This window comes from Zootoca vivipara, chromosome 11, assembly GCF_963506605.1.
Source record: "Zootoca vivipara chromosome 11, rZooViv1.1, whole genome shotgun sequence".
NCBI classification, from domain to species: Eukaryota; Metazoa; Chordata; class Lepidosauria; order Squamata; family Lacertidae; genus Zootoca; species Zootoca vivipara.
Genome location: NC_083286.1, coordinates 7513497 through 7540221, shown reverse-complemented (window position 1 = coordinate 7540221; position 26725 = coordinate 7513497). Strand labels below are relative to the sequence as shown.

General features: G+C 39.7%; 1 protein-coding gene across 7 annotated transcripts in view; it reads left to right on the top strand.

The window, feature by feature from the left end:
• Positions 1–24915, top strand: part of AGTPBP1 (ATP/GTP binding carboxypeptidase 1) — a 70936-nt gene extending 46021 nt beyond the window's left edge. For 5 of the 7 annotated variants that reach the window (XM_035100148.2, XM_035100145.2, XM_060280094.1 and 2 more), the window contains 14 exons: positions 182–888; positions 1606–1644; positions 4638–4721; positions 6566–6652; positions 6735–6883; positions 7235–7322; positions 8276–8420; positions 9488–9641; positions 9944–10124; positions 11132–11261; positions 13597–13728; positions 14967–15143; positions 15807–15967; positions 18290–24915. In XM_035100148.2, the coding sequence (XP_034956039.2) occupies positions 182–888; positions 1606–1644; positions 4638–4721; positions 6566–6652; positions 6735–6883; positions 7235–7322; positions 8276–8420; positions 9488–9641; positions 9944–10124; positions 11132–11261; positions 13597–13728; positions 14967–15143; positions 15807–15967; positions 18290–18467 (2412 nt within the window). In that variant the 3' untranslated portion in view covers positions 18468–24915. Of the gene's footprint in view, positions 1–181; positions 889–1605; positions 1645–4637; positions 4722–6565; positions 6653–6734; positions 6884–7234; positions 7323–8275; positions 8421–9487; positions 9642–9943; positions 10125–11131; positions 11262–13596; positions 13729–14966; positions 15144–15806; positions 15968–18232 lie in introns of all 7 variants that reach the window. The other 2 variants (XM_060280097.1, XM_060280096.1) reach the window with 2 other exon arrangements.
• The last annotated feature ends 1810 nt before the right edge of the window (positions 24916–26725 follow it).

Sequence of the window (26725 nt, the reverse complement as noted above, 5' to 3'; positions counted from 1 at the left end):
TTCTGCTGCTGTTGCCTGGAAGTTTCTCCCTTCTGATTAATTTTTCCACTTTTGAAAACTTAAGATTGTAAAGTCTCTGGGCAGGAGTTTTGGTGTTATTTATGCATTGTTAAATCAAGTGTCTAAATGTCTGTAATAATTATTTTCCCTTCTCTTTTTCCCTTCTCTCCTTAATGTTAAGGAGTGTGACTTAGTTTCCAAGGAACCAAAGCCTTTTTCACCCAATGTAACCCTAGGAGGGTCTATTGTTGTCCCTACTGCTGGAGAGGAGCCATCTCCAGCAAACCCTGCAACAGAAATTCCTGTGAGGGAGGGTCCTGCTCTACAAACAGAGGACTGTAACAAAAGACCCATCTTTTTGGGTCTGGTAAACCGTGATAGCAACACGGACAATAGCTTACAGAATCAAAGCGATCGCAAGAAATTGTTTTCATCATGCCAGTGCCTAAACCATGAAATAGTTAGAGACTTTGACAGAATTTCATTGCAAAATGCTTCCAAAAATGAGCACTCTTATAGTACAAGGGCCATGACCAAAAAAGAGTGTAAAACTAGCCTCAGTGAAGTTGCCTGTAATAAACCTTTTCAACACTCTTCACCCTGTGGAAGTGTGTTGTTTGAAGGACGGTCTGTCCAGCTGGGAAAGCTGTGCTGTTCTGGAGCAGAGCCTGAAGAGGAGGAAATTTCCTGTTCCATTTCTCTGGGAGACCAAGTGATGCTCGAGGTACCTGATAAGCTACAACTCCACGACCCAGAACTTTACATTGAGGTAGTGAAAAATACGAAGTCTGTTCCTGAATATTCAGAAGTGGCTTATCCTGATTATTTCGGACACTTTCCACCTCCGCTTAAAGAGCCTATTCTTGAAAGGCCTTACGGTGTGCAGAGGTGAGTTTCCAATTTCTCTTAACATGTTTCAAGGATTATCTAAAGCTACGATTTACTGTGAATGAACAGTAAAGCTAAATAAAATAGTGTTGGGTTTAATGCAGAGGATTTTTTTGTGAATAGAAGAGAGTTTGAGCCAGTGCAGGGGATGCCATTTCCCCCTGTATCCCCCACAATTCTTGCGAACCTCCCTGAAACTGTCTTTGGGGATTTAGAAGGGCTACAGAGGAAGCAAAGAGCTGATAACACCCTGTTCCATGAGTGGGAACTCCCTTTAAGACTGTTGCTCTTAGCTAATATGGGAAAATGTTTTTTTGAATACAGAATTCTGTTTTCTCTTAAGCTTCCCCCCTTTAACAATAATGAAGCCCACTGAGAACTTGAAATAAATCTTCTGAAGTATATAAAGCAGGAGATAGATTATGTGGTGCAGTAGCAAACTGTGAGCTGAGCTGGGAAAAGCCCCCTTTCTAGCTCTCACTCTGCCATGGACCTAAGTAATCTGTTAGCTTCAATTTCCTCATCTGCAGTATTTGATTATAACAACAACCCGTTTCACAGGGAGGTGGTATAGCTTACTGGGTTAATGTATATAAATTGCCTTGAACATGCTAAAGTACTATGTTAATGCTAAGATCTGCTGTTGTTTAAAAAAAAAAAGTCTTGGACTTCCCAAGTGTTTCATAATCTCAAACTTTATTCCCTTTCTTCCACAAGGAAGAAGAGAATGGCTGGCAGTCACATGCGAACTCTGATGTATGTGAAAGAAATATTGGATATTTCTCCTTCATAACATCGGGGTCTCTTGAACTCCTTTTTGGCTATAGTTGGCAGTGAATGGGTGTGTGCAGTTTCCTTGAACCTTATTCCAAATTGATAGGGCAGAAAATACATTTTTTTTAAAAAACTATCTTGGTTTCTCTCTTCTCTTTCAAAATCTTCCTTCCTTTCCCATAATATCAAAAACACACGGGATTGCTCTAATACACAGTGTGAATTGCTACTAAAGCTCGTGGTGTGCTGCTACGTAGAATCTACAGTCATTCCAGAGTCCCAGCATGCTGTGCAGATAAGTAGAGCAACTGATGCTGGTAATTTGTTGACAAAACACTCAGAAAGACTTTGGGGAACCCTAAGATCCTGCTTTCATTTGTTCATAGAGCACCAGATGCAAATGTCCTGATGTCCTAATCTTTAAACATTTTTGCGCTGTCATCCTTGGTTCCGTGTTTAAGGTTAGAATTTGACTACAACAAGGATTACATTATTGTGAAGGTGGACTGTAGCTCAGGTTATTACTTGAAAGGAAGTGTTTGCCTTACAAATTAGATCAGGTTCCATTTGCTACTGGAAGGGCCAGAGCTAGAAAAATGCGATGGGGATGCCCTCCGCACCTCAGTTTTGGTTTGACATTATTGCTTCTTGTTGCATATTTCTTGTGCCATTAGAAATACAGTGACAACTATGGCTCCAGCACCTCATTGGTAACGGTGCCAGAGAATTTCATGTTAACATTGTGCGAGTTACAGATAAATGTAGCAATGTTCATAGTTGAAGATTTGGTTTGCCTTGCACTGTATGTTCAGTGAGTGAAAGATTCAAAGATGTACTGGAAGTGTTGAAGCTTCTGTTTGTTAGTTAGTCATGGCTCTAAAGAATCAAAGTTCCAAAATAATAAGTCTAATTACAACTTGACCACTGAGAGATATTCAGTGTCTAGCTTAATACTATTTTTCAGGTCTTGGCAATACCCCCAAATCAGATAATGTTGGTCTCTGGTATTGAGAAAAAATAGGTAAGATAATTTTTTAAAAAATTGAATTGACTAGCGTCACAAGTAGACTTTTAAAGCATGTGCCAAAACTATTCCATTAAAATATGTGTTTTTCCTACTTTCCCTCTGAAACGATTTTAATAAAATGACTGTGTTTACAGAATGCTGAACTATGGTTTGTTCAACAAGCCAAGGGGCATCTTGCAGAGAAGCAAACAAATTAAGCTTTTTTTTAAAAAAAACACACACACACACACACACAAATAGACTATAGTTGTTGTGGTCAGACATAGTGCCAAGCCATAGTTAAAGCAAACTGTACTTCATAAGCCAATCACCACCCATGGTTTCACATTGTGGTTTGTTGCCAAAATAAATTACACTTTGGCTAAACAAACTTTGACTTAGTGTTATGTGCGAGCTGGGTTACTTACCAATATGCAGAATATATGGAAGTCAGAATATATTGAGGCATAATAAAATTAACAGGGAAGCAAACTTAGAATATGTATGTCAGTGAATTTGTTTAGTTGTAAAGAAAGAAATATTCTAAGATAATTTTAATATATAAGAACTGAATCAAACAAAACATTATTTCCAGAATAATTCCAAACATCATATTATATTATACATTACATTATATTATACATTATTATTACATTATATTATTCCTGTAATCCTAAATATCAGGCTTGTCTTAAGAAACAAGTTTATATGAGTCTAGTTAGGCTTGATGGAGAAAATAAGACTAATTTCCGTAGCAGTGGATCTTTAAAAAAATGTCAGTCGTCAGATGGGTCCTTAAGATGAACTAAACGGTGACATAAAAAAAACTAAATTGTGGCAAGTGTACCTAGGTTTTACTTGCTAACAATTCTAAACGTACTATCTAGACATTGTATAAACAATACTTTTGACAAAGAGTAGAAGAGGGAAGCTGTGAATTAGATGTTAGTTATTAGTTTGACTACTCATTTCTATATTTTGGTGCCTGTGCTTAGTGTGTCTTCTGAATGATAGTTTACAGTAGGTTTTCATTTTGTTCACATGTGTCAGCTTACCACACAATAACTCCATTCTGTTTTGGCACAACTTCTACATCCCACATCAAGGCCAGTTGGGATATATTTTCAGACACAGAATGGGAATTGAGAAATATTTTTCAATGTCAAAATCTGCCTCTTTGTTTTTATTATTGTATGTGCTTTTCACTCTACTATTTAGCTATTGAATAAAGCTAATTTCCAAGGTGTTCAACTTTTCTGAGCAGGTATTTCCAACTGTATAGGCTTTCTGTGCCATGAGGCATAAGAAGATTTCTTTCTGACATGGACAACACATTTGTGTAGGGAATTTTGTGTCTTTTGTGCACATGGTTACGGACATGCTTGTGCATCTGGTTCAAGAGTTCTTACAGCTTCTATACATGGCAGAATAAAAGCACCAGATATAATGCTCCACAGAGTGGGATTACAGAATTATTTTCGCAGAAATGATAGTCGTGTCACATGGTTAATCTTGCATTAAGTATACTTTTTATTTATAACCTCATGTTTAAGTAGAGGTTTTCGTAGGTGAGAAGCTCGCACACTAACCCAATCACTGCACAGTACTCTGAAATTTTATTTACTTCAGCTGCAATTGCATGAATTGCTAATATAACTTAATTGTTCTCAAACTTAATTAGTTTAAACTAATAATACTAATTGAAATAATAATTGATATCTGATATTATGCACTTTGGAAGGAAAAGGAAGCCAATATTTGATCTTGAATCTCTGATGTCTTCTGTACAGGTTGATTCTCTCCATAAGGAAAATAATTGGGATGTGTCCCCCAGATAGATAATCGCATTCTGTGCAAAATTAGATACCTCATCTGATGGTCTTTCCTTACCTTATGATATATTTTTAATAACTGGTGCTGTACCTTTCTCGTTGTGAAACATGAGCTAAGGACTCTCTCTATTTTATAGGACAAAAATTGCCCAAGATATTGAAAGGCTGATTCACCCTGATGATATCATAGACAGAGTTGTGTATGACCTTGATAATCCCAGGTAGGTTTCACAGGTAAAGTTCTCTTTTGGTCTGGTTTAGAGAAAATAAGTAAGAAAATGCAACTGATGAAAAAGTGAGGTTATGGTAGCTTTTCTAGACTATTTATATAGTTGTAAAGTTTCGGGAGTTAATTCCTGCTCAAATGAGAGGCAGTTAAAGCTTAAAATATCAGTTGTAATTGTTTGTATTTAAACAACAATTAAAAGAACCTAAAACTCACTACAGTCGTACCTCGGGTTACGACCACCTCGGTTTGCGAACAGTTCGGGTTACGAACTGCGCAAACCCGGAAGTGTTTTCGCCGCGTGCGCAGAAGCGGCACACGCGCGATCGCGCGATCTGCGCATGCGCAAAATGGCGGCGCCCATCACGTTCGGTTTACGAACTATTCGGGTTACGAACTGCAATCCGGAATGGATCGCGTTCGTAACCCGAGGTATTACTGTATTATATTTACTTCAAGTGGTTTCAAATTTTGCAGTTTCGTGTGACCCATTATGTGCCTCCTTATCAGCTGAGGAACTTCTCTATGCCTGCAATGAAACACTTGTGTGTTGCAGAGTATTCTGGGAAAGTAACTCACCATTGTTCCATGAAATGTGAATTGAAAATACTTCCCTAGAGCTCACCTAACCCCCTCCTATGAATGCACACTGCAGGTGAAGATTGGCGTTAGTGAGCAAACAAACTTCTAAAAGCTTGCTTTCTCTACCTCTTACTAGTCTTCTCCTTGACAAACTCCATAAAAGCTTCCAAGTTATTCCACCTTGGAAACTTGAAAAACACCAATTTTAGCCAGTGGAGTAGCAAACTGAAGCAATTAAATAACTTAATGTGTGCCGATTTAACTGCACGCTCAGATATTCATTATGCCAAATATTCCCATATTCTTGTTTATATGGAATGTGTTATTCCATTATTTTTTGTCAAGTTAAGAAACTTTTTTTAACGAAATCTCTGGGTGATTCCAACGTCACATGAATGGATGTGACAGGGTTTCCCCTTCCTCTACCTCCCCTGCGTAGCTATGCACGTCCCCTCCTGCAGTCTGCTGTAGAGGCCCCCAACATCTGTGTGAGAAGAGGTCCATTGCATCAGCAGGTTGACTCCACTGGGAGTCACTCCAAGAGAAACAAAGAATACTCTTAATATTTAAACATCTTCTTAAACATTTTCGTTGGGTTTAAGGAAATCCCTGAATGAGTTAATTGGATATTTTATTTATGCAAATAACAGGTATCTGTTTGAGGTTTTTGCAAAACTCTTTGTAAATTCGGTGAGAATAAGATTGGAGAAATGTTATTCTCTGGTGAACACACATCATGGTGGGTTGTGCAACCGTATTGTGTAAGAAGACCAGAAATGTTGGGGAAAGTAAAATGTATGGCAGCCATTCCCAGCCTCAAATGTTTTTGACTACAACTTCCATGTGGCTGTGTCAACACAGACATATACTGCCTGGGACTGATGGGAGTTGTAGTCCAACACATCTAGAAGGCACCAGGCTGGGAAAGACTGCTATATGACAACTGAGCATTGCATAGATACTTCACTTGTGCTGATGTTCTTTACCCTAGAATATTCCTACTGATGAGCAACAGCAAAACTCCTGTAGGCTCTGCCTTATTGGTTGAATCAGATTCAAAAGAAACCAGCATTCTGAAGCCCTGAATAATTAAGGTCATATAACTAAAAGTGATATTTGTAGCCATCGTAAGGAGGAGCTGTTATTTCCCATCACCCTCTTCATTTTATGCACCCAGCAATATTTAAAGTATAGTATAAAATTGGAATGATGAATATAAATATAACTTTCCTTTCCCTGTGATTTTATTTCTTTAAGCTGTCCAGTGCCAGATGAAGGAGACGTCCTGAAATTTAACTCCAGATTTGAATCGGGAAATTTACGCAAAGTTATACAGATCAGAAAGTAAGATGTTTTCATTTGTTTTACTTTGTTTTTAATTTTGAAGCTGTTCTTCATTTTAAGACTTGTTTCTGTTCATCTTTAGAAATGAGTATGATCTCATTCTGAACTCTGACATAAACAGCAATCATTATCACCAGTGGTTTTACTTTGAGGCCAGCGGAATGCGAGCAGGTGTTGCCTACCGATTTAATATAATCAACTGTGAAAAGACAAATAGTCAGTTTAATTATGGTAAGACCTGCTTTTCTTCTCTTATTCAAAAGAAGTGCCTAGGAAGAATGTGGATTCATTCAGATGTACAAAACCTTCACAGTGCTTTCCCCCGTAGTGATAAAGAAATATATATTTTGAAGGGTTGGATTGTTAACGGAGTTTTATCGACTATCAGAAATCAAAATGACACTCAAGCTTAGTTGATAAATTATCTTGGCGTATTCAGAATGCAGAATGATAACTTTTTAATATATTAGATTTCCTTGATTAAAAAGTTAAGTTTTCCTTTAACTCTATGCTCTAGACGGGTACATTTCTTCACTGAATACATGCAACCATGTTGAATTACGTAATATATTTTGCTTGAAGGTATGCAGCCGCTTATGTACTCTGTTCAAGATGCACTAAATGGTAGACCCTGGTGGACTCGTGTAGGAACTGATATTTGTTACTACAAGTAAGTATAACTGTAAATGGAGGAAATAAAACATTGAATTAAATGGGCTGAAAAACTAACTTAACTATATTAGTAATTAACACTGTTAGAGTATGTTGAACTGGCTAGATTAACAGAGGCAATTAGAGATCACACTAGACAAGAGTTTCAAAAAGCATGGGGGAAATGCAGAAAATCCTTCACGAAACAGTGCCCTAAAATCATAGCTGCCAAGTTTTCCCTTTTCTCGCGAGGAAGCCTATTCAGCATGATGGAAAATCCCTTTAAAAAAGGGATAACTTGGCAGCTATGCCTAAAATACATACTTGGACTTGTTTCGATTAATGTCTGCAGGAGACTTTGTGGATATTTAAGTTATAATTAGAAAAATCTTAATAATAATTCATAAAGGAAACAGTTTATAAGAAGTAACTAAGGAGGCCAGATACAATGGTACCTCAGGTTAAGAACTTAATTCGTTCTGGAGGTCCATTCTTAACCTGAAACTGTTCTTAACCTGAGATACCACTTTAGCTAATGGGGCCTCCTGCTGCTGCCGGGCTGCCACTGCACAATTTCTGTTCCCATCCTGAAGCAAAGTTCTTAACCCGAGGTACTATTTCTGGGTTAGCGGAGTCTGTAACCTGAAGCATCTGTAACCTGAAGCGTCTGTAACCCGAGGTACCACTGTACAGGATAAAGGAAGTCTTTTATTTGGTTGTTTGCGTTGTTGTATGTTATGTTCACGTTTAACGAGGGTGGATTTGTGTATTGGGGTGGGGGTGGGGGTTGTGTTATGTTGTAAATAAAATTCCAATAAATATTTAAAAATAGAAATTAAGAATTCATATTTCAATCTTTGTTCATTTGTACTAAAGGTAATACTTGAGTGAGTGATGCATCTCTGCAGATTATTTACCATAAATTGTAGCATGCATTGCATCTTTAAGCTAATTCTAAAATGTTGCTTCTAGGAATCACTTTTCAAGAAGTTCCATTGCAGCTGGTGGCCAGAAGGGAAAATCCTACTACACAATTACCTTCACAGTCAGTTTCCAGCATAAGGATGATGTTTGTTACTTTGCTTATCATTATCCATATACTTATTCAGCTTTAATGGTGAGCTAATTTGAGTTTAGGGGGAGGCATAATTTGTTTATGCACATTTTTACTTTTAACGATTTCAAGTATTTTAACTACATGGTTTGATAGTAAAAATAGCTAGATGCAAAAGCACTTTCTGTTTGAAAACAGCTGAAAACAGCTGAAATATTCATACATAAAGTTTAGGAAAGTAAAAAAAAAATGTTTACAAGTAAACCTCCTGCAAACTAATGTGGTAAAAAGTTTAGTACAGTGGTACCTCGGTTTATGAACACAATTGGTTCCGGAAGTCTGTTCATAAACTGAAGCGTTCATAAACTGAAGCGAACTTTCCCATTGAAAGTAATGGAAAGTGGATTAATCCGTTCCAGACAGTCCGCAGAGTACTTAAACTGAAGCGTTCATAAACTGAAGCATGGGTGTAATTGGTTCCGGAAGTCTGTTCATAAACTGAAGCGTTCATAAACTGAAGCGAACTTTCCCATTGAAAGTAATGGAAAATGAATTAATCCGTTCCAGATGGGTCCGCGGCGTTCATAAACCGAAAATTCATAAACCGAGGTGTTCATAAACCGAGGTTCCACTGTATTGATTCTGAATAACCAGGACTTTGCATATGTAGAGCACAACTCTTGTTGATTTGTTTCAGCTGTAGGTGCATAGCAATGCAGATTAGAGACTGGATTTGACAAAATGATGTTGGTACAAAAATAATGAATATAAGCTTTAATACATTTAGTTTGCAAGAGGTTATGGTCCATAAATGTAGGAATACATATAACACTTTACAGATGTCAAGCAGGTCCCCGTCCCCGTCCCCCCCCCCAAAAAAATTCAACCAATGTACAGTGGCCCCTAATAACAGAGGAAGCGGTTTTCTGTCGGGGGAGGGGGGACGGTCTTCAGAAAAAAGCTGTTTTGAAATAAAACTGCATTGTTTTACAAATATACTGGTGGAAAACAGTTCTAGAACTGCTGGTGGTGTCTGCTGTCTTTTAAACACAGTAAAAGCTAAACCTGTAGTTATGGTAAAATATGAAACAAGGCTGTAGGCTTACGATCTAATTGTTTTTGTCATGAAGATGCATCTCAAAAAACTGGACTCCACACACAATCCTCAGCAGATATATTTTCGACAAGATGTTTTATGTGAGACACTCTCTGGAAACAGCTGTCCCATAGTAACTATAACAGCCATGCCGGAATCAGATTACTATGAACATATCTGTCAGTTCAGTAAGTACGTTTTTTTCTTTCTCACTGAGAATTTATATACCTGAATGTAGGCTGCTTTGTAAAAGATACAAGAATTGCATATAGATGTTCCGGAAAGCATAATTTGTGGGCCTAATTAAACATGCCAGGTGGCCACATCTACCTGTTCAACACTTTATATATATATTCTACTTTAATGCATTCAAGGGCTTTAATTATATGCATTTCATGTTCTCGTTCATATGTGTCTATTCATAATAAGCTGCTGTGACTTATGATTGTATCATGCTGTTTTGCTTGTGCTGTGTGTTTTTTTTTTTTAGGAAACCGTCCTTATATTTTCTTATGTGCTCGTGTTCATCCTGGAGAGACTAACGCAAGCTGGGTTATGAAGGGAACTTTGGAATATCTCATGAGTAATACTCCTGCTGCCCAAAGTTTACGAGAATCCTATATTTTTAAAATTTTACCAATGCTTAATCCTGATGGGGTCATTAATGGAAAGTAAGTTTTTAAGTGTATTCAGCAGCAAAGATAATGCTTCTTATGCACTTCCAAACCAAGTTCAGGCCATCGACCTCCTGTCCTTTTGCCTTAATATTCAATGAACAGCTCAGTGAAAACGTCAGCCCCGTATGCAGCAGCTGTGAACGCCATGTTAGGGATCAGTAAAAAGCAATAAAAAATAATATCAGAATAACTTTATACAAACCCATGGTGTGGCCACACTTGGAATACTGTGTACAGTTCTGGCTGCCCCACCTCAAAAAGGATATTGTAGAGCTAGAAAAAGTCTGAAAAGGGCAACCAAAATTATCAGGGGCTGGAGCTACTGGCTTATGAGGAAGGATTACAGCATTTGGGGTTACTTGCCTAAACTAAATGAGAACATGTTTGATTTGTGGAAAATTATCCATGGTGTGGGAAAAGTATATAGGCTTTTTCCTGCCATAACACTAGAACCCAGTGTCTTCCAGTGAAGCTGAAATGTGGGTGACAGGGGTGCCAACTTGAATAAAATATTGAGGGGGCCCAAGGTAAGCCCTGCCCCACATAATCATTCACATGATGTGGCGCACAAACACCATTTAAATGGTCATGCCCATCAGTTTGGGGGACAGTGCCCTCAAATATTTTTTGGGGGGGGGCAAAGGCACCTCGGCCTATAGGAGTTTGCTCTTATGGTGGGAGATTCAGGACAGACAAAATTAAGCACTTCTTCATGCAGCACATAGCTAAACTGTGGAATTTACTATCACAAAATGTAATGATTCCCACCAGTTTAGACAAATACTGGATACAAGCAGGCTAACTTTCTAATATCTTGATTCATTTTTGCTGAACTGGTTTTTTAAATCAAACGGTTAAAAAAAGACTTTAAAGAGCCGCCTTTTTTGTCTTAATAAAATTGCACAAAATATCCACAAAAGTTGTCTCACAAACTTACTTGGAGGGGGAAACCTTTTTGTTTGGGACAGTAAGAACTTACTGAGAATGTCTTTCTCCTGTAGTCATCGCTGTTCCTTAAGCGGGGAGGACTTGAACAGACAATGGCAAAACCCCAACCTAGATCTGCACCCCACCATTTATCATGCCAAAGGCCTGCTGCAGTATTTGGCTACTATAAAACGTTTGCCCCTGGTAAGTGTTCATATCCATGTGCTCGCCCACTTCACTCCACTGAAGTAAAAGCATTGGAAGTCATTCTGGCATTGCATGAAAATGCCCCTTCCCTCAAAAAAATATATGAAATCTGTGAGGGAACCCTTTTGACAGATGTTTCTCCTCAGAAACTTCTAGTTCTACCTCCGCAGATCCCATGCTCTGCTTTTAAATGTGGTCAGTATTATTAGCAGCCTCAGACAGATGTGACTTTTCTGTAGGTGTGGTTTTCTGTAGATCAGGAGTGACTAACTCAGGCATCCCCAAACTGCGGCCCTCCAGATGTTTTGGTCTACAACTCCCATGAACCCTAGCTAACAGGACCAGTGGTCGAGGAAGATGGGAATTGTAGTCCAAAACATCTGGAGGGCCAAAGTTTGGGGATGCCTGGACTAACTGTTGTTGGTCCAAGGGCCGTATTGATGCTTTCCCACCACCACCACAGGCCACATGTCAGTAGTGTGTGCGGCCAGTGGGTGTACATGCATCCATGTGTATATGTAGACTAGAGTTACCAGATATCCCCGTTTCCTGGGGACAGTCCCCAGATTTGCAAATCAGTCCCCAGACAAATTCCATCCCCAGATTTCATTAAATGTACCCAGGAAACGTGACAGACACCCTGCTCTCCTGGAGTAATATGCAGCTAGAGGGGTGGGAAGATCGTTTTTGTGCAGGCAGAGGCAGAGGTGGTTGGGGGGATCGAAGAGTGCGAAAGAAGGGCTTTGCACTTTGCTCAGCAGAGAAACTGTGCACGTTGCGCACCTCCTGAGCAATGGCGCGCCACCCACCCGTGACTCCAAGCCTCCCCCGATCTCCTGCCCCCTTTGTTTTGAGACATAGCAGGTGGGCGGCCGTTGCCCAGGAGGGGCTCAAGGCATGTGGTTTCTCTGCTGGCCAAGTTGCAAAGCTCTTCTTTCGCACCCTGTGAAACTCTCAACCAAACTGGGAATTTGCGACTAAGAGTTCCTGATTAAAAGCAGGATCTGATCCTGGTTTCATATCCTCATTTGGAGGGAACATTTTAACAACTATTTCCCAACCTTGCGCTCTGGCCCCCTGAGCGCACCCCCTCCCCTCAGCGTGGGCGGGATTGCATCCCGCGTCACGCTGGGGGAATGTCCCGGCCACCCCACCGTTAGTGCCACCAATCCGGTGGCTCTTGGGGGGCATGGCCGGGATGATTTAAACTCCGGTGGGAGGCTAGCTCGGCCCCTTTTGCCTCGCGTCGCAATTCTCCCACCCTCCCTTCCTTTAGGCTGACCCATTGGCCTTGCTTTAGACTTTGTTTGGTCGCCTGTTTTGAAATGGGGGACAGGTAGGAATTATTCTATTTGGCAGATTGGCTTGGCCACTTGGTTTTCGCCTACCTCTCGGCAATCGTCACAACTTTGTAAGGTGGCGGTTAGGCATTAGCATAGCGGTGTATGGGGGAGGGGAGGTGTAGCCATCACCAGCCACTCCATGCTTTAAGATATTCCACTAAAGGAATCCAGGGGTCTGGGTCCTGTCCGAAGCCCGCGAAGGGGCTAGGGCAGGCATCCCCAAACTGTGGCCCTCCAGATGTTTTGGACTACAATTCCCATCATCCCTGACCACTGGTCCTGTTTGCTAGGGATCATGGGAGTTGTAGGCCAAAACATCTGGAGGGCCACAGTTTGGGGATGCCTGGGCTAGGGCCATACCACGACCCAGGGAACCCTGAGGTGCTTAAGTCGGTTCACGGTGGCCAGGCTACCTCTTCAGGAGTTTACCCTTGCCAGACTTACAGCAAAGCGGGTAGGAAGTCAGTTATAGTCTCGCCTGCCAGTGCCTAAGCCATTACTGCTCACATTCTGTAATCAATAAAGTTGTGGCCTAAATTCGCCCACCAACATTAACTTTAATCTCTGTGTCCTTGTGTCTTTATTTCTCGGGAGTGGGCTGGCGGGGGGGGGGCTCAAAGTGCAAACAGATAGATTCACTGAAGTTGCTTATGTGAGGGAAGGCAGGAGCGTACAGTTAGCTCCTGAGCCAATAAACCATAGTTTATTACCCTGGGATCATTACATCAGAACTCCTTGAAGAAATGGGATTCATACAGAGTAATAAAAGACAGCACAGAAATTGAACAAATGGTATATAATTGATGAGCTGGAATATTTGTGAAAATATCTCTGCCCCAACTAATTGATATTGTTATAATTTGGCTATTATTGGGGGAATATTTGAAAACTAATAAAAATTATTTACAAAAAAAGACAATATTTCTGCCCCACTACAGATACAAGAAAGTTGCATCTTTTACAACTTTTGAAAAATTTGTTTCTCATAGGTTTTTTGTGATTATCATGGTCATTCTCGCAAGAAAAACGTGTTTATGTATGGCTGCAGCATCAAGGAAACCATGTGGCATACTAATCTTAGTGCTGCCTCTGGTGATGTGGTTGAAGACCTTGGCTATAGGGTGAGTTGTTTCTTTAAAAATCCAAACAAGGCCACAACAGATCCATAATTTCTATTTATTTTTTCTAATCCTCAAGTTTGCCAGTAGTATGCCAGTAGTATTTTGCCCAGAGGAGATCCATTGAAATTGAAAGACCTAAGTTAGTATCCACAAATTCCAGTGGGTCCACTCGATGAGTTTTGACTAACATGAATACAACCCACTGTTTTGGAAAATTTAACTATCTGGTTTTTAATTAGTGAAGTGAACATAAAGCAGCTTCCTTAAAAAAACCCAGTAAAATTTCATGTAAGAAACTATTAAAGCATTGGGGATAGATAGATAAATATTCTATAGTTGATATGCATCATATGTAAATATATTTTAATTAATTTTCTGTGTCTGTTCATTCTACAGCTATAGCCTAAAACCCCAATAATATATTATTAGTGTACTAAGGAGAACGCTTTAATAAAGTTTTATGATGACAGCAGAATTATAAAGGATAAAGAATAGAAGTCTATTTATAGTACAATTGTAGAATTGGCAAGCCAGATCCTCAACAGTTTGGACAACTCTCATGAAGCTAGAAGCTCCTTCCCCTCCATTCGACATCTGGTATCATTGCAGTGGGATATAAAATCACAGCCTCCACACGCTGGGTTGTATCTCATACTGCTGTTCCTCTCACATCATGGATTTCCATTTGGTTGTACAAACTGTAAATAGGGAATGCCCTGCTTTAAAAAGAAAAGAAAAGCTGGGTGGTATTCTCGTGAGTGGCCACTACATCACAAAAGTTCCTCTCATTTTTTTTTGTAGTTTTCCCTTTTAGGCACACGGTGAGAACTTTTTTTTATTCTGCCAAGTCTTCATGGTATAATAATTTTTCTGCTAACCATCCTGCTGTTTTATTATGGAAGTTTTCTGTGTTTGTATTGGTATTTTAAGTGGGGCTTTTTTGCTGCTGTTGTATTTTGTGTTGTTATAATTATATATTTGTTAACTGCCCTGGGCTCGCTTTTGGAGGAAGGGTGGGGTTCAATATAAATTATTGGAATGCATACTTCTTCTATCCTTAATTTTTTTTTATTTGCATGTAAATAATACATAGCCTGAAATCCACAGAACTTCAGCTCCGGTTATATACGTTTTCAGATATTGAAAGTGGGCCAAGTAATGCACTTTTTAATATTCAGTGGTTTCTTCTGCTAAACTTTTTAACAGTTTCAGCGCTGTTAAATACTTCCTTCCTCTAGACTCTTCCAAAGATTCTGAGTCAGACAGCGCCAGCATTCTGCATGAGCAGCTGCAGTTTTGTGGTAGAAAAGTCCAAGGAATCTACAGCACGTGTTGTTGTTTGGAGAGAAATAGGTGTTCAGAGGAGTTACACCATGGAAAGCACATTATGTGGATGTGACCAGGGGAAGTACAAGGTATAAAATAAAATTGAATTGTAAAAATGGCATCTGTATATTTAATGAGTCTGAAAAAGTAATCTTGTGCATTGTCTGAACACTTTGAAATATGTATTATCTAAGGGCCAAACCACATATTAGGGTAAACAAACATTTTTTTAAAAAAATGGTTCAGCATGGCCACTTTCTTTAAAAAAGGGGGGGGTGGAAGGGGGAAATCTGTCAGGTATCAAACTGGGACATGCCACTGATCTGGATTGTGTCTCTGCAAAGGTTTTCTGCCAAAAACGGACCCCAACCATGCCTGTAATTTGTCCCTGAATGTGCTTTGCAGTAAACAGTACCATTAGGGCTAATAGCAGAGGAGATTTTAAAGCAAAAAATAGGCCAGAAGCATGTTCAGAATGGTGTCCCGCAACTGCTTTTTCTTCGAAATAAAGTGACCAGTTTAGCATACTTTTTGAATGGCATGTTTATCATTGCTTGTACTCTGGACCCCAAACCCATCTCATAAAGGTATAAACTTTGGTTTTGCATTCGTTTTTGCATTCGTTGCTTTAATACTTTAATTAGCTGGTCTTGCATCTCTTCATAAGACAAACTGTGCCAGGAGTTATTTTCAGCAATAGCATCAGACATAATTAAACTAACCACTTGGTGAATATGTTGTTCTCTAATTAGGGCTTACAAATTGGGACACGTGAACTCGAAGAGATGGGAGCCAAGTTCTGTTATGGTTTATTGCGATTGAAAAGGTTGACATCACCACTTGAATACAACCTGCCATCTACACTCTTTGACATTGAAAATGAATTGATTGAATCCAATTGTAAAGTGACAAGGTAGTACAAGCTTAAAATATTGTACTAAATGTTTATTTGTTTCAGAATACTTACATTCCACTTATGAAGTTGTTTTCAAGAGATTCTTACAATAAAAAATACATTCAAATCTGGTAGCAGGAAGAGGAATACCATGGTGACCTTGTGGTGCCAGGTTTATGCAGCTAACATTTCCTTCTTTCATCCTTGCCCTTCCCTTCCTGGTGTTGCTCCTCTGCCTCCACCTTTGAGATAACAGACATCACTGATGATCTGAGAGACAAGGGATAGTGGACGGAACAGCTGGGTCTCATCCAGTCCATGATGGAGGCAAGTCTTCTCTTGCCAGGCAACAGTTCTCAGTGATGTCCTCTAGATAAAATAATAATAGTAGTAAATAATAATGAAATAGTTGGAGGCGGGAAATTTAAAATGAAATAACTACAGCAGGAGGCAGATTTTAGTGCACATTTGTGGGGGGGGGGGAGAGAATGTCTGTATTGTAACATAGATCGAGAAAGAAAAGCATTCCTCCCAACACGCATCCAAACCAGTTTTTCTGTGTGTGCATGTAAAGAGCACTCTGCATCCATAACCTGGGTTGCTGAATCTGGATCAGGATCTCTGTGTAAAGAACACAATTTCAGACAGACATTTAGTAGCATGTACCTAACAATGGCTTTCTCAGCTCTTTAATCATTTTAACACCTAAAATGAAAGGACCAGCTTCCTTTCAGAGGTAAGTTTCAAATTATCTTTGTTGGATAGGTTTTGAGGTTGATTTTTGATAAAGTCTAGTGCCACATTTCGCTGTTAGAATTGATAGTGGGCAAAGATTCTCATGGCTGGGAAATGGTGAGATTTCCCTTTTGTCTTCAGACATGTGAGGACGCTTCCCTTTTCCCACTTTCTGCTTTCACTCACCTACTTCAATTGCTTTAAAGCTTTTTGCTGTGCTGTCACAGTGAAGTGATGCACTGTTTTCATTTCTATTGTCTTTGTGTGATGCACTTTAATAGGTTTTATATGAAAGTTGACCTGACTTGCTCTGCAAAAATGTTTTGTAGGGCAGGGGGGGGGAACCCTTCTGTCACATGGGAAAGGTAAAGCTTCAGTGAAGAAACTTGTCTTGTAGAAAATGTCCTTCTGATTGAATCTCCAAAACCTGTTTCCTTAGCAGACCACATTACTTATTTTTCTTTACTTGACTGCATTTTAATAAAAATACATTGAAATCTCAGTAATCTTGGAATAACTTTGTTATAAACACCAGCCTCTGTTATGTTTCTGTAGAAATGACTTTTCTATTTTTAGTTTGTTTTTCCGTTCTGTGGCTCTGACAAACTAGTTGGTGCAGTTCGGCATGCTATGAAAGAGACAGTTATCCACTGTATAAAAATGTGATATTCTGATGTCTGCCTTAAAATGTGTTGATGGAGGAGCGGGCAGGCATGACTAGCCCCCACATCCCCATCACTGATGGCTGCAGCCTCGGATTCTTCGCATCTCCAGCTGGATGTGCTTGGGATCCTTCCTGCAACCAGGAGCCCTGATCCCACAGATTTCTCAGTTCCCAGGAGGCTTCAAGAGAATAGGCAAGAATCCTCCTTCAGACCTTCCTTTCAGTGTGCAGCGTCAGAGGTGGAGCCACCGGGGTGATACATGCAGAGAGGATAGAAAGAATGCATATGGCTTTTTGCTACATAGGCTTTCATCTTTCTAGGTCTATGTGTTGCGTGTTTTGAAAATTCAGAGTTCAGAATGTTTTGTTAATATAAGATAAGATTCATCTTTATTGATGAAGGGCTTAGTAAGACGTTGTTGTTGTTGTTGTTGCCAATTTTGGGGGAGAATGGTAATGCATCTCCTATACAGTGGTGCCTCGCTAGACGAAATTAATTCGTTCCACGGGTCTTTTCTTATAGCGAAAAATTCGTCTAGCGAATCCCATAGGAATGCATTGAATTTTTTTGAATTTTTTTTTGCCCATAGGAACGCATTAATTGAATTTCAATGCATTCCTATGGGAAACTGCGATTCGCTAGATGAATTTTTCGTAAAACGCATTCGTCTAGCGAGGTAACCTCCGCTCGAAAAATCCTTTCGTTAAGCGGAAATTTCATTAAGCAGGGCATTCGTTAAGCGAGGCACCACTGTATAACATTTGGCACTGAATGATAGAATGAATGGCTATAGTTATCATGTTATTGGTCCAGAGCCTCTTGGTCACATTTTAGAAAAACTAATAAGTTTTTTTATTGCATTAAATATGTTCATGCTGGGAAGCTGCTTCACTTGAACATAATAGACGATAAGCCTACTCTCCTGGTGTTCTTGCTACAGCCCCACTACGTACGTTCTGGAAGAAGATGAACCTCGCTTTCTCGAAGAAGTGGATTATAGTGCAGAGAGCAACGATGAGCCAGATGTTGAGCTGGCAAATAATGCTGGTGACTATGAGCCCAGTCTCCAAGAAGAAGGACATTCTGACTCTGAAATTACAAGGACGCATTTGCCTTGAGACATCCTTGGAGCACAAAGAAGAAATTAAATTCTCTGGATTGATTATGGAAGATGGACATGGAGGGGTATTTAATCCTGAGGTTTCGCTCAAGCAAATTAACTGCAGTCAGTCCAGTTCAAAAACAATAAATGTCTCTGGCTTTTAAATGAGTTGACACTTGTTTTATTTAAAGAATTTAGTTCTTATCCTGAGCACTGAGCTTTATCACTTGATTGCCTGTTAAATATTGTTGCATGGCTATTTGTGTTCATCCTTATAATTACCAGAAAAATTAAGTAAGAAGTTATTGGTGTGCCAGAAGGCAGCAGCTACACCTTATTCCTTATGATGCTGACTTCTGAGCTGGTTTCTGAAACTCACATAAACACAGCTTTGTTGGTTTTGTGTGTGTTTGTGCTGACACTTCCCCCTCCATATTTTGCTATTTGTGTTTAACACAGTGCAGGGCTCGCTCTGCAGTTTTTTGTTTTGCACTTAACTGAGAGAAAGAAAATGGATGTACTGAGTGATGTATATCTTGAGCCTTAAATAAAATGTGATTACATGATTTTAGTATCTGAATATCTAATTCAGAAAATATTTGTGTTTTGCACAGTAATTCCTTTTGCCAGGCAAAGGCTTTGATAGTCTTTACAAACACATCAATCTATGCCTGTACTATACCATTTCATGCAACAAGTAGGAGCTCACATGGTTGCAAGCTTCTCCATATAAAAACAGTTACTGAGCACAGGAAATCACCATTGAAAACAGGCAGGAGTCTGTTCTTCATGGCATAGCATTCTATGTGCAGCAATTTGGTGGTGTTGTTTTTTAATGGAGGAGCTTTCTGTCGTGTGCCTCTCCCCCAATTGTAGATTGAAGTGGTATGGTCCAGACATACAGTTGCCATCTCACCTGCTTTTTATGAGAACTAAGCCTTCCAGGAGTTATATATTTTATATATACATTCGTAATCTTCCTCCTGAAGTAAATATGAAACTTGGGGGAAATCTGTTGTTTTATTAGTAAGTATAAACATTAATTGTATGTATATTTAGTGACAGATACCAATAACAGCAGTTTAGTGATTTATAGTTGTATTCAGTTAAATCCTCATCCCATTCATGAAAAGACTTTGCCTCTCTCTCTTCTCCCTGTGGGTTTGGAATATGTGGATTTGGAAGAACCCACAGAACAGAATTAGAGGGCACACGGGGAAGGGGGGGAAAGGTATGCTGTGAAAGAGGAGGTCCTTGTACAAATGGGGCAATGTCGCTGGATACAGGCCTTAGTCCTATTTTTAAAAGACATCTGAAGGTAGCCCTGTTTAGGGAAGTTTTTAATATTTAATGCTGTATTGTTTTAATACTTGATTGGGAGCTGCCCAGTGTGGCTGGGGAGACTCAGCCAGCTGGGCGGGGTATTATTATTATTATTATTATTATTATTATTATTATTATTATTATTAGTCCTTCCCTCATTTAACATGCATTTAGCTAAAATTAATTGTGTGTGCCCCTGGTGTCCATTTGGAATGGCGTTTCCATATGCCCATTTGTTGTACCACTGGAATTCAGTGTGATTCAGAGGAAATTAAAATGAGAATTGAGAATATTTAAATGTGGTACTTAAATATGCAGATGCCCCAGAATCCTAGATGCTCAAATTTTCATTTTGTCTTGAGTATACCTAATTATAGCTGCTGTTTCTCTCCCACCCCACCCCACATCTTACTTTCTTGAGATTGTAGATCAAATCAGATGCAAAATTGGCACCAAGACATGAATACTGAGAGGGCAGAACTCCATGTGTTACTTCCCCATTGCATCTTCCTAGATAAAACACACCTGTTCGCCCTCACAAACACCTGTCTGGTTTTGGGGGGGGGAGCATTAGAAATGGAGATGGTTTGCATTTTTGTTTTTTGTTTTTTTTTGTTTTTTTTTTGCAAATTAAATCAGTTGCTTATTGGTCAAGAGGAACTGGTTTAATTTTGTAACTGGTCCTTCACTTACCAAGGAAACTTCCAAAAAGAAATGGCACAATCAAAGCATTCTTTCGTGCATGTTTGTCAAATGATCTTTTTAAAAAACGCTTGGAAGTGTTTCACATTGTAAGGTGAAATGAATAAATTTATGAAATGCTTTGAACAGAAATACTGAGAACAAAGAATTAGTATTGTAGTTCAAAACCAGTATAAATATTAAGGGCCCAACCTGCCACTTTTGCTACGCTTTGCAGTAACCCAGGTATACAGAAATACTCTCCTAGTGGTGATATTACATTTCTGGCTAGGAGGATGGGGCATGCAATGACTCCTCCTGGCGGCAGTAACATCCTCGCAACCAGGCTCCAGCATTCCCTTCTCCTCAACAGATGTTTGAGGAGCTAACACTCAACCAGTATCTGTTGCTCTGTTGTTCAGTAAAACTGTGGATCAGAACCTTGATCCATCCCTTTTGTGACTTATAGAAGTGGTGATGGGGATATATTCCCATAAAGATAAATGACAATTAATTGATTCTGTACCTATTTGCCGTTTGCATTGTCCTAACAAACAACTTGTGAACATGGGGTTTTATAAATTATGTTGGCAGTACTTCATTTCTTTTTCCCATCTCCTTAATCTATGAGGATTTAACAATCTTGCAGGCAATCTGTGAATGTTATGGAATAAATCCCTGTGTTTATAAAAGCCTTTTAACCTAATTTTGATTTTACAAAGTGATTTTTGATGCAAGCTTGAAATGGTGCAAGTATATAGATTTGGGTTGTACTTCCCTATTAACTTTTGAGGACTTCCTGAATTTAGGAGAGAAAATTGTGTATCTTTCCAGTAATACATTTTAATGAATGCTGGAATCTTCCTTTTAAAGTATTGTACCTCTCAGGCAAAGGTTGCTATTTGTGCCAATTTTCAGATGTTAGTACAGTGGAACCTCGATTTACGAACACCTCAGTTTACGAATTTTCGGTTTACGAACGCCGCGGACCCATCTGGAACAGATTAATTCACTTTCCATTACTTTCAATGGGAAAGTTCGCTTCAGTTTATGAACGCTTCAGTTTATGAACAGACTTCCGGAACCAATTGTGTTCATAAACCGAGGTACCACTGTATCATGTGAAATACTACACTTCTCTTAGCTAACGAAAGGCAGCAAATACCCAAACTTAGGCTGTCAAAACAAAAACATTTGTAGAAAAGTCAGGAAGCCCAGGTTTTAAAATAATTATTCAATGTAATGCTGTAATGATAAATTGTGGCAATATTATTGTGCATGACCCTGCAGATATATTATTTATCAAGTAAGTGTATAATAAAAAAAATACTATCATCTGGTTTCAGTACATTTTCTTTTTGCTGTGTGGAGAGTGTAAAGAATCTTTAAAGTGAGAAAGTCTGGGAATGTTTTCAAAGACATTGTACAGATTACTAGTGTTCTTGCTACTAAGACATTTTTGTAATTCTGTTAAACTCGAAGAGCAATGAATCTGATACATTTCAAATTCTGCTTCATGTCAACATGAATCTACAGCACAGTTATACCTCTAGATATGAATGCTGTGGGTTGCGTACAACACGAGTTACGAACGCACCGAACCCGGAAGTAACGGAACAGGTTATTTCTGGGTTCAGCGGTTCACGCATGCGCAGGAGCGCCGAATGACGTCGTGCGCAGAAGCGGGTTACATACTGCTCATGTTGCAACCAGGGCTCCGGAACGTATCCCATTCGCAACCAGAGGTACCACTGTAGTTTTCTTGTCGATGCATGTATTTAAAATGGATATCCTATAAGAAGGCACAAGTCTACATAAGTGGTCTACTGCTATAGATGTGGTAACTGTTCCCTCTTCTGTGTATATACCATGTAGAGAGAAAATAAGCCCAAATTCCCATGCATTTCCAAAATTTAAAGGCAGCTTCATTGCCATTGCCTGTTGGGCTTTTTTTTTCATTGCTTGTAGCTTTTTAGACCTTATTCCATTAATATATAAAATACTAATCTCTTCAGCTTGATAAATCTATTTCAAAATTAATAGATGGATAGAACCTTTGGACTATACTCACTGAATTGGATACAAATATATAAATAACCAGCAAAAAATGAACAAATAATAAAAAAATGTCTTTGGTGGGCAACAAAAAAGGAAGAAAAGCTTTTTTGTACAAATACATGAAATAAATGTGCTCCATTGTACTTTGTGTTGAAACATTACAGACATTTCTTCTCCTTAATGAGTAAGTTATGCTCATCTTTATTGCCTCTCATTTGTCCTGCATTTTGTGTGTGTATTGTTTTGGTTTCACTTGATACTTTAAACAGATATATATTTGAAGTACTTAAAGTTTTACTTTACTGACTGTTCAATAACAGTAAAAATTTGGGGAAGGACATTGTGAATTAAACACCCAAAGATGAATTTTCTTTGTTTTCACAATCCTTTTGCCATTGGAGCTCTGAAACTGATGCAAAAGAATTGCAGAAGCCAAAGGTTAGAGATAGTGAGGAAATATATTAATGTGAGAAATAAAAACTGTTCCTCTGGCCTCCCACTAAGCAATTCCCCCCCCCCCTCTAGAGTCTAGTGCAATAGGCATTCACTGCTGGCTCCACAATGTGCATTTTTTGTTTTAGATCAGATTTTTCTCCGGCTCTCACTGGTCTCATTATGGTATTTGCCTGCCTAAGGCTACAATCCTATACACGTTTAGGTGGGAATATGTCTCGTGGGATTTACTTCTGTACAGACAATTACAGCACTGCACTGTAAGCTAGTATTTTCTTCATTCCAATATATCATGTAAGGCCATGGCCACTCTTGGCCTACCCTATTTGTCATGACCACTTTTGCATAGAACATGCGAGGGAGCGGGGAGGACGAAAACTCTCGACAAAATCATCTTTAATAGCTCTCTGGTCAATCCATAGCTGTCAAGTTCTCCCTTTTTTCAAGGGAAATTCCGTTATGCTGAATAGGCTTCCTCGCGAGAAAAGGGAAAACTTGACAGCTATGGGTCAATCATGAGACCAAGTCTCTAAAGAGTCAGAACATTGTTTTTTGTAGAATTAAGACGATCATTTTGGGATCAGTTGGGATAATTTCTCCCATGCTGCTATAGTTCTGGTGGTAGTTGTAGTCCCAGCCATTCAGCAGCAGTGTGTGTGTTTTGTACACTCCCTCTGTGTTGCCTGAAAGGGTCTTGCCTGAACCCGGACCTGCTTGTGAGAGAATCTTGTTTTATATTCTTTTTTTAAAATTATTAAAGGACATGCGTAGTCTGGTGCTGGGCAAGAGGGAGAGCACACATTTTTCAAAGAAGGAAATGTTCTTATTAGAGTTGTTAATACTTATTTTATTTATGAGTAGTTTCCCTTGAGGCATCCTGAAGCAATTCACAATATATAAAAGTTACATATACAAAAACAGTTAAAATGATGATTGCATATATAAAAACAATTTTAGGAAGCCTAATTGCTTCAGAAAGCAATTATAAATATAAAGACAGTTCTTGAATGTGATGATTGAATATTTATATACATCACTTTTAAAAAAGCAATTATATATATAAAAACAATTCTTGAATGACAGCACTGCTCAAAGAAAACAGTAAGCTTTCGCTATTTTTTCTGTGGTTCTTTTTCTCAGGCTACAGGGCTGCTTGCGTGGTAAGACAGGGTGATACACATGTTTTATGCTCATCTGAAATACAAAGAAAAAGAGCCTATTAAAACTGCTTCAAATCTAGGGCTCGGGGAGAGGGATGTTCTTTTGCTATCAGAGATACCACAGGCCCTGTCAAACAGCTTCCAATAACAGTAGCATTGCTTGAATCGCAGAGTGAGTCAGGGTTTGGGTTATGACAGGATATAGTCGACATGTTTGCCTATGACAGAATTGTCCCCCACTCCTAATGCACATTATTGCAAGACAAAAGTGGTTCCAAATCTCTAGAAAATGTAACTTGAAAAAAGACATTGCACATACTTTTGTAGGCCAATAAATCGTTAATAAAAATACGTTTTAAAAAATAAAATCTCTGAAGTGTATTATGACTTTAACATAATGACTCTTTTGCAGATATGTACTGATGCATCTCCTCCTCTAGGTGGCAGTATCTTCCCGTCTGGTGCTTCACATCAGCAAGATTCTGCTTTTATGAGGAGAACAGAGTGTAGCAGGCAGTTCTAATGAAATGGAGATCCATGTTATTTAGGTTGCCAAATCCCTACCCCCAAAATGCCTGATTATGAGAGAAGCCATACCTCCCAAATCCTCTCTGTCTGGCACCAGTTTAGACGCACCCTTAAAGGTAGCTGAGCTGACTGCACATTCCTGTACATGCCTACTTCAGTGGGGCTTACTCCCAGGTAAGTTGGTATAGGACTTCAGGCTCGTTTGGAGCATTCATGTCACCCTTTCATTTTAGAAAATTACAATGTGATTCAGTTCAAAGATTAATAATACGTAGTCTACGAACTGGAATATTTTCTCAGTAGGCATTCCTCTTGGACGTGGGTGGCCTAAACCACAGAGCCTAGGGCTTGCCGATCAGAAGGTCGGCGGTTCGAATCCTCGTGAGTGGGTGAGCGCCCATTGCTCGGTCCCTGCTCCTGCCAACCTAGCAGTCCGAAAGCACGTCAAAGTGCAAGTAGATAAATAGGTAAGGTAAACAGCATTTCCATGCGCTGCTCTGGTTCGCCAGAAGCGGCTTTGTCATGCTGGCCACATGACCTGGAAGCTGTACGCCAGCTCCCTCGGCCAATAAAGCGAGATGAGCGCCGGAACACCAGAGTCGTCCATGACTGGACCTAATGGTCAGGGGTCCCTTTACCTTTAGGCATTCCTCTATCATCATAGCAACCTTGCTCATCTGCATCATACAACCCCAAAACCAAATTGTAAGGTTTTGATTACTTGTAACTCTGATACCTGGAATGAAAACTGACAGCACAGGACGTATTCTGCTCAGTGAGTGAGTTCAGTAAGTCTATATAACTGATACAACAACAAATCTAGAGTTCAGCTGAGCAGTTGCAGCGGTGTACAGCACAAATTTCCTTCAGCAATGAGAATTCCACAGGATTTAGCTAGAAAGCATTGGAGACTTACTGTATGCCTGTTACATCTGTTTGCTTCCAAATAGGCAAGCGGAACAGGCTCCTAACGCAGGCAGCGCTACCATTACTTGCAAAATGGAACCCCACGTCCCCCCCCCAATTTCCAGAGCTTCTCCCAATCCAGCAACACCCACAGCTGTCCACTGTTTGGCTGCTACATGTGGACATAGTTGGATTGGGATCTCTGTCTTTTTCTGGGGTGGGTGGGGCACTTTCGGAACTGCCATGTTTTCCATGTGTTGGATGCACTAAACAGATACGCTTCCGCTACACTTTTGGGAGGGGACACCAGTCTAAGACATGTCTATATTCCGAGGCATTTTAATTCATGTAATGCCTACTGAATGCTTTTAACCTGCCGCTTCGTATGGTGATCGGCACTGTGGTTTTATTGTACATTTTAGTGTTTTCTATGACATATATTTATTTATATGCTCATTGTTCACCGCCCTGGAATCTACTGGATGAAGAGAGGCGCGCAACTGTTTTCAATAGAACGCCAAAACAAATGTTCTGTGCCTTACTAACAGCTTTGAAAATGTGTCTGCTGACTGCTGATGGTTCAGAAAAGGAAGATCCCAGTGGGACATTGTCTGGGGCAGAGGAGACGTTTTGGATCCTAGAGAATTCCTCCTCCTTTCTGTGGTTTCCATTTCTTTCCCTTTTTGCTGCTGCCAGCTCAGCTTCCTACTTTTGTGGTTATATTTCCACAGTCCTTCCTAAAATTAGATTGGACTGCATGAGCCTTAGACTGATGCTGTGCACACTTTCTGCAAAATACGTCTCCAAGAATACATCTCAGAGGGCTTAAAGGTAAAGGGGCCCCTGACCATTAGGTCCAGTCGTGACCGACTCTGGGGTTGCAGCACTCATCTCGCATTATTGGCCGAGGGAGCCGGCGTACAGCTTCCAGGTCATGTGGCCAGCATGACAAAGCCACTTCTGGCAAACCAGAGCAGCACATGGAAACGCCGTTTACCTTCCCGCTGTAGCGGTTCCTATTTATCTACTTGCATTTTGACGTGCTTTTGAACTGCTAGGTTGGCAGGAGCTGGGACCAAGCAACGGGAGCTCACCCCGTCACAGGGATTCGAACCGCCGACCTTCTGATCAGCAAGCCCTAGGCTCAGTGGTTTAACCACAGCGC